Genomic DNA, 8,648 nt, shown 5'->3' with positions numbered 1-8,648 from the left:
GAGCGGAGGAGGCTGGACAACCATCTTTCGGATATGATGTAGGTATGTAGGGCTCTGTTTCGGCTCTGCTCCTGCAGAGTGCAGGGGGTTGGACTAGATGACCTGCAAGGTCCCTTCCAGATTCCGGTCCCTTAAAGGGATGCCACGCAGATGATGGGGCAGATATGTTTTTGGTCTTGTTGGATGACAGGATTCAGACGAATGGGTATAAATTACAGCAAAGGCGCTTTCGGCTGGATTTGAGGAAGAACTTCCAGACGGTGAGGTGTGTTTGACACTGGCATCATCCTCCTCGCGAGGTGGTGGGTTCTTCGTCGCTCGAGGTTTTTAAGTTTCATTGGGATCCCTGCTTGTTGGGGATATTGTAGCTGTGGCTCTTGCACCGGCCACGTTGGACCTGATGACCTCGGTGGTCCCTTCCAGCTCTGAAGTGAAATAAATAAAAGGCATTCACTTCCTGGCACCGCTCCTGTTTGGCGCGGGTCAGCCATCGCGCGGCTCGGCACATTAGATTTCCCCTAACGATCCTGGCTTTGGAAGGCTGTGTCTCTGCCCACAATCCGTCTAACGGCACAAGCTCTTAGCGGCTTTTTCTCCCCCTCTTTCCAGCTTTAAAGCCTCTGGCAGGCAGAAGGCCAGCACCCTCTGGCGCAGTTGTCTTCACGCCCTCAGCAGCTTTGTTCCTTTCGGCTGCCGCACCGCAAGGTCTGTTTACAGCCATCCATCCCGCAAAGCGCCAATCTATCGATCTGCGAAGAGCGAAGCAGGCAACAGAGGCCTGCCTCCTCTAGTTCCAGCTGGCGCGTCAGTTCCTTGCATGCGGCAGCTGTGAGGCTGAGGGTCCTGAACGTGCTTAGTCAGGACACAGTCCCCCGTTTGGTTGCAGGCGGTGTGCAGGCATTGGGTGTTTGGCCCTCCTGCAGACAGACCGCACTCATATCTTTCCACTTTTGTGCATCAGGTCAGCTGCTAGGGAATTCTTTTTTTTTTTTGTAATCCCCTGAAGACAGGGTAGCTTTATTATTTTTTGTTACACCTACAGACTAACAGAAAAGAAAAGGGGAGGGAAAAAGATACCCCAGGATAAAAAGACAAGAAAATTAAACCCACACTATGACTAAAACCCCAAGAGGGAAAGGTCCTTAACAGTTAGTATTCAGTTAGTATTCAGACTTATAACTTTTCGTTTAAATCAATGAATTAAAGAATTAGTCAGTCCATGTTAGTATTAGCTGCTAGGGAATTCTTGGCCCTGCTGTGGATTCTGGCAGACTTGTCGGGTAGGAGGCAGTGGGCGGCCCTCTTGCACGCCCGGGCCGATAGCCAGGATTTTGTGGCTTTTGTCTGGTGGGGCTGATGTTCTCAGTGCAGAAAGGAAAGCCATTCAACCAATATTTTTTTTAATTTTTTTTTTTAAAATTATTTATTGGATTTCTACCCCGCCCTCCCGTCGAGGCGGCGCAGGGCGGCTTGCAACAGGTTAAAACAACGTGCAGTTTAAAACAACGAATGCAAAATATAAAACACAATAAATACAATACAATTAAATAAATACGGCGGCATCCTATGGTCAAGTGCTACTGCGACCCAACCGGTGCAGCCAGTTCTTATTTGAACGCTTGGCGAAACAGCTCAGTTTTCACGGCTCTACGGACCTGCTGGAGGTCCCGTAGAGCTCTAATCTCATTGGGGAGCTCGTTCCACAGCGTTGGCGCCACCAGGGAGAACGCCCCGGTCCTGGTTACCGCCAACCTGGCGTCCCTAGGACCAGGGAGGGCCAGGCGGTGTTGTGTTCCAGACCGCAGTGCTCTTGGGGGAATGTACGGGGAAAGGCGGTCCCTCAGGTAGGCAGGCCCCCTGACCATTTAGGGCTTTAAATAGATTGAATAATTTTTTTAAAAAAAATAGAAAAACTGTTACCAGGATAGATCTCTAAATTTCAAGCTGTCAACCACTTTAGATGACAGTTCTCAGCTGCTGCAAGTTAGTCACTCCTGCCAGCAACTAAGCAACAATTCTGATAACAAGCTGGAAGGTGGGGGGCGATGACTTCTGTCGGAAGAAAGCTTAACACTTAGGCAGGAAAAGCTCTCTTAAAGGAGACCGGTTTCTTGACACAGAGTTTGTAGGGATCCCAGAGGTCACCTACTCTATCCCGTGCATAGTTTTGTAAGCCTCTATTGCAGGAGCTGTGGTGGCTCAAGTGGTTAAGACACTGAACTGCAGGCTGTGGAAGGTCAGTAGTTCAGCAGTTCGAAACCCGGGTGCCGCATGATGGAGTGAGCTCCCATCTCTAGTTCCAGCTCCTGCCAACCTAGCAGTTCGAAAGCAAGAAATTGCAAGTAGATAAATAGGTACCACTTCGGTGGGAAGGGAACAGCGTTCTGTGCGCCTTGGTGTTTAGTCATGCCGGCCACATGACCACGGAAACGTCTTCGGACAGCGCTGGCTCTTCGGCTTTGAAACGGAGATGAGCACCACAACCCTAGAGTCGGATTCGACTGGCTTTTGAGCAAGGGGAACCTTTACCTTTTTATTGCAGGGGGTGGCCAAACTTGCTTAGCGTTAAGAGCCACACAGAATAAACGTCAGATGTTTCAGAGCCCCGAGACGTGAGCAAATATTACATCTACTTCTTTATTGAAAAATATGCCGATTTGCTTTTTATTAACATTAAATGAGGCTGCCAAGAATAAAAACAAAAGAGGTAAAAAAACCCAGATATCGTTATCATTTGTCCAATGATATTTATTTGACTGCTAATGATGTTTGTCTTAAGAGAGGGAGAGAAAGAGAGAGAGGGGGTAGAAAGAAAGAATGAACGAGTTGGAGAGAAAGAGGGAGAGAGAGAGAAACAAAGAAAGCAAATCGATGGGGGGGGGCTAGCCGATTGGCAGGGGGGACTTTGAGAACTCATTTAAAGTTAAAGTTGCTTTCTTTCTCTGTCCCCTCCCCCAAGCCTACCCAGGGAGGGGCATGCCTCTCCTTCACTTAAATAAATAAATAAATAATAATGCTTTCGATTTATTAATCGCTTTCCCCACAAGTGGGCTCAAAGTGATTTACAGTTACTCTTTAGACAGGGGACTAACAATGTTTTTCATAGGGGATAGGGGAGACAACATATAATTCATTTTTTAAGTTGCACACGCCGTACTGCCCGGTGGAAACGTTTCTGGCTTGACTCAGTCATGTTCCGAACAGCTGCATCGCCGCACTGCCACCGCCTGGCCGGAGCATCCCACTGCAGGGATTTTTCTTAGCTGAGTAGATTCTTCCGCCTTCCAGGTCCAGACCAGGACGTCTCCAACCGAGAGCTAACACCTTCCCGGAAGGGAGTCGGTGTGCCCACCCTCTCTAAGGGGTGGTTCCCATTTTATCTACTCGCCGAGGCTTTCGAATCGCTGGGTGGACGATGAGCTGGGGACGACAGGCTGGCCGCTCACACCAGCGCGGGGCTCGAACTGACACAGTTCGGATGTTAAGACGGTGGGATATACCCACTGTGCCACCGCTCCCCTAGCACTCCCCTACCACTTCCCCCGGCTGCCCCGCCGGGAGCCGCACCATACGCGTGAAAAAGCCCCACGCGGCTCCCAAGCTGCTGTTTGGCCGCCCCGGTTCTACCGTGTCACCCCTCAGTCGTCGTCTCTCCTAGTGAAAGAGCCCCGACCGCTTTAACCTTCCTGCTTCACTCCGTGAAATATCTTTGCGGTGACATTCGATGATTCCCCCCTCCCTTCTTAACCCTTCGCAGCCGACACGGAAGACGTGTGCATCGTGGAGCGGCTCTTCTCCAGTAGCCTGGTGGCTATCGTGAGCCTCAAGGCCCCCCGCAAGCTGAAAGTCTGCCACTTCAAGAAGGGGACGGAGATCTGCAATTACAGCTATTCCAACACGATCCTGGCTGTCAAGCTGAACAGGCAGGTGAGTGATGGGGTCTTTCCTAAGAACCGGGTGCAGGAGCTCATTGGCATAACTAATTTGCATAGGCCACACCCCCTGACATCACCGGACGTGTGTCAGAAGGCAACACCCACCGCTCAGGCTCCACCGGACTGTTTTGGATTGCTAGCCTCCGGCTCACACATTTTTGTCTTAGCTCAGAAAGGATGGCTCCAGAGCAAACTAATTGCTCAGAGAGAGCTTTGGTTGTGACTGTTTTTTTGGAATAAGCCCCCCCAAGGCTTTCTGAATCTGATCATCAGGGAGGCTCTGGCTTCTTCCATTGCAGAGTAACCAGTCCTGCATTATGTTTTTGTGAAAGCGTGCCGTGTTCACCGTCGTGTATCCAGCCAACACGGTCATAGGGTCCAAGCGCAACACGCAGTCAGTAAGGTTCTGAACCTTAATGTGGGTTACGTTCCAAAACTCCAGCATTTAAAAATATGTCTCGCCGAGCATAAGTTATGCGCCTGCTCTGGAGCATCTTGCGGTCAAATCCCCAAAACTGAGGAATGTGAAAAAGTTAAGATTAGTACCTAAGTGCTAATTAGCACATATTTGACCAAGTTGCCTGCCAGGTTTTCCTCCGTTTCCCCCAGCTTTCACCGTTTCCCCCCACTTCACATACTGCGTGGAGTAACATGTTGGCAAACCTGATCCCTCTCACCACAGGCAAAAAGCTGAACCCATTTCACGAAATTGTCATTCGACAGTTTGGGGCCTTGAGGGTGGAGATGATGCATTGATTTCACGTTTGTCATGTGGAATTCGTGCTCCCTTCGGTCACAGAGTACAAAAGTGCCTGGCTTGGAAGAGAGAAACAGAAAAACAGGAGGAGGGGGAGCAGGGCTGCCTGCAGACCACAGCTGGGTTTCCACCTGCTTTGGGGCCTCCAGGTTCGAATCTGGCTCTTCCTGTCTTCAGCCGTGCCAGCCCTGGAAACAGGAAGAGCCAGCGTCCAGCCCGGAGCCCTCAAAAGCAGGCGGAGGCCCAGATGCAACCTGCTCCGTTCCTCGTAATGGCCCTCGAGCGATGTAATCTTTTAGCGGCAGCATCTGCCCCCTAGATTAACCCACCTTCCAGGCAACTGGTGCTCCTGCCAAAGTAGTTGGAGGGCCAGATTTTGCGCCCCCCCCCCCCCAATGGAAGGCATCATAAATACCAAGCCAGTACATTTGGTTCGGCCAGTTGTTATAGGTGGCCTGCCTGAAAGATTGGGTGGGAGAAAAAGTTTGCCTGGACTTGTTGAAATCACGGGTCCTCACGGGAGCCCCACGGAGGGCACATATGCATCCAGTGCCGCGCAAACTGCATTGGTTGCCGGTGGAGCACCGGATCAGATTCAAGGTTTTGGTGCTTACCTTCAAAGCCCTGAACCAGCCAGTTTGGTGTAGTGGTTAAGTGTGCAGACTCTAATCTGGGAGGACCGGGTTTGATTCCCCACCCCTCCACTTGCACCTGCTGATGTGACCTTGGGTCAGTCACAAGCTCTGTCAGAGCTGTCCTTGAAAAAGAGCAGTTTCTGTCAAAAGTTCTCTCAGCCCCACCCACCTCACAGGGTGTCTGTTGTGGGGAGGGGAAGGGAAAGGAGTTTGTCAGCCGCTCGGAGACTCCAAGTGAAGGGCAGGGTATAAATCCAATCTCCTCCTCCTCCTCCTCCTCCTCCTGAACGGTCAGGGACTTACGTACCTTCGGCAGAGATGTTCCGTCAGGCCTTGGGCAGAGGTCAGCGACGGTTCCTTACATCTGGCCGGCACCCTCCCCTCCATGACTAAAGGCTAGCACTGCCATCTTGTTTTAAATTGTTTCTCAATGCTTAAATGTCTCTGAATGTTTCAATATTGGGATTTTATCGTTTCAATTGATGTTATAATGTACTGAATTAACTGTTGTCAACCGCCCTGAGCTCCTCATAAGCAGGGAAGGGCGGTCAAGAAATCGAATTCAATCAATAAATAAAAGGCTGCCGGATTTAAAGCGACCCCGTTTTTTAAACTGTGTGAGCATAACCATACGGAGAGGCATTGTAACACTTCGGTAAGCCCATTAAGTATGCCTAAGAGATTTAACTCCGCAAGGTTGTGTTGCTGCTGCATTTTTAATCTTTCCTTTCCTCTTCCTCCCTAATTTTCCCTTTCCAGAGGTTGATAGTATGCCTAGAAGAGTCTCTGTACATACACAACATTCGGGATATGAAGGTGCTGCATACAATCAGGGAGACGCCGCCGAACCCTGCAGGTGAGAGCGGGGGTTCTTTCTGAACTCTTTCACCAGCACCCGCGCTCGCAGTTCGCATTCCCCAACTTTATTTTTGACAAAGTACCCATTCCCCGCTTGTGAATAGAAACATCAAATGACGTTTACAGTTAATTGCAAGATAATAACGGCGGGATTATTATTTATAAGCCTTCTGTCTTTGTTCGGGGCAAAGAATCATCAAACAAGTTAAAAAAAAAAAAAGCCTTTATCGCTTTCCTCTCCCAGTCTTGAGCCTCTGAGAGCGCTCCTCTTTTTAAAAAGAATCATTTTGTTTTGAACTTTTATCTGCATGCGTTCTAGCTTTTCGCATACGAAAGCACAGCTGAGAAGAAAGCAGTATCAAAGCCAACTTGTTGGACATTACGTGGTTGTCACAGCAGGTGTTTTGCTTGTACCAGGGGTCATTTCGTAGAAAAAGAGGTGCAGGAGCTCATTAGCATAACTTATTTGCATATGCCACACCCCGACATCGCCAGAAGTGTGTCAGAAGGCAACACCCACCGCTCAGGCTCCACTGGACTGTTTTGGATGGCTAGCTATTGGGTGGGGGGACGGGGATGTGCAGATCTGTCCTCGCAGAGGAGGGAGAGCTTGTGCCTGAAAAACTTGGTCTTAAGGGTGCCACTGGACTGTTTTGGGCCGGGGGGAGCTGTGCAACTTACTTGGCTGCTTCTTGCTCTGACTGAGGGCTGCTGGGAGCAGGGCTCTTTACTGCCAGAGCTCCGCTCCTATGCGCTCCCGCAGGAAACGACCCCTGGCTTGTAGTATGTTTCATCTTACACTTCTCCCCCGCTTTTCTTCCAACAAACTCAGGGCGATGTGCGTAGGCTTGGATCCTAAGCTGCCTTTCCGCTCACAGAAGAAAGAGCGAGGCAGTTATTGCCTGGTCTCCCTTTGCCCTGCAGGCCGCCCCCTCCACTTTGACCCCCGTCATATTCCAGAGGATTCACTGACGCTTGAGGCATGCAGACGGCTGCAGTTGGAGAAGGGAGACAGGGTGGTGGAAAGTTCCTTCAAGTTGCAGCCAACTTAGGGGGAACCCAACCCATGCTCCCTCTAAGCTGCGGTGTCTTGTGAGCAAAAATTCTACTTTGTGAGCTCCGGGCATTAAAGTTGTGAGCAAGCCGTTTGGCTCCTGCATACATTAGTTTCGCTCTGGAGCCCTCCTTCCTGAGCGAAGGCAAAAATGTGTGAGCCAGAGGCTAAAAAACATTGAGCTAGCTCACACTTACTCAGCTTAGAGGGAACGCTGAGTCCCCAACACTGTGCCCGCCAGCACCTTTCCCGGTGCCGACAAAAGTGTTTTTTTAGAGTAGGCGGGGCCAGGATTGGCTTTTACCCAGCAAGGCTCCTGATTGTTGAAGATTTGATTGGCTGTGCACCCGTGTTCCCTCTAAGCTGAGTCAGTGTGAGCTAGCTCACAGTTTTTTAGCCTCTGGCTCACACATTGTTGTCTCTGCTCAGGAAGGAGGGCTCCAGAGCAAACTACTTGATGCAGTAGCCAAATCGCTCGCTCACAGCGTTAATGCCAGTAGCTCACAAAGTACAATTTTTGCTCACAAGACTCCACAGCTTAGAGGGAACATTGCGTGTGCACATTTTCAAGCACGTTGCTTCAGCAGCAGTTGTGCCACCCACCAAAGCAAAAGTGTCTTCGCTGGCAAGCTGTGGTAGCCACTGTTGCGGCAGCCGTGTTGTGGCTGTGCCCACCCCACTGGGTCAGGATTCTGAAGGATCCTGCAGGGTCAAAGCGGTCGGCACTTCTTCTGCAGGGTTCTCAAGGCAAGAGACTTTCAGGGGCGGTTTGCCATCGCCTGCCTGGACTTCCCTGCACCAGCAACCCTTGGCGGTCTCCCATCCAAGTACTCACCAGGCCTGACCCTGCTTAGCTTCTGAGGTCTGGTGCGGTCAGGGCAGCCTCGGCCATCCAAGTCAGGGCAGGCTGGGAACCCAGCATGATCCAAGCCGTAGAATTCTCAGAAGGGAATTCCTGTTAGGCCGTGAGTGACAAAGACCCAGACCCCCCTCGCTTCAGAAATGTGGCTTGCATCATCACGCGCGTCAAGTCATTTCTCCACCATAACTTCATCTTTTTTAAAAAAAATATTGAAATTTTAGTAATTGTCTTTTTACCCGTACATTTCGTGTTGATTTTTAACCCTCCCCCCTCTGCTATTCCAGTGCGTTAGTCCTTTATTCCCAGCCACGGCCCCCCCCAGGTCCGAATCTTACCCTGAATGTCTTTTCTTCCTTCTGTTGGTAGCCATTCATAAGAACATAAGAACATAAGAGACGCCAATGTTGGATCAGGCCAAAGGCCCATCCAGTCCAACACTCTGGGTCACACAGTGGCCAGAAATACCAGGTGCCATCAGGAGGTCCACCAGTGGGGCCAGGACACTAGAAGCCCTCCCACTGTTGACCCCCCCCCCCCAAACACACAA

The 8,648-nt window shown here is 50.6% G+C and overlaps 1 protein-coding gene across 1 annotated transcript in view; it reads left to right on the top strand.

Annotated features, from left to right (window-relative positions):
• WIPI2 (WD repeat domain, phosphoinositide interacting 2) overlaps positions 1-8,648 on the top strand; it is a 55,649-nt gene that overhangs the window by 25,851 nt on the left and 21,150 nt on the right. The window contains exons 3-4 of the mRNA XM_015426754.1: positions 3,758-3,927; positions 6,087-6,183. Coding sequence (XP_015282240.1) covers positions 3,758-3,927; positions 6,087-6,183 — 267 coding nt within the window. The remainder of the gene's footprint in view (positions 1-3,757; positions 3,928-6,086; positions 6,184-8,648) is intronic.

The sequence above is a fragment of the Gekko japonicus genome, unplaced genomic scaffold (assembly GCF_001447785.1).
Source record: "Gekko japonicus isolate JY-2015 unplaced genomic scaffold, Gekko_japonicus_V1.1 scaffold4221, whole genome shotgun sequence".
NCBI classification, from domain to species: Eukaryota; Metazoa; Chordata; class Lepidosauria; order Squamata; family Gekkonidae; genus Gekko; species Gekko japonicus.
Note: the sequence above shows the minus strand (reverse complement) of the source record. Positions and strands in the feature narration are given on the sequence as shown.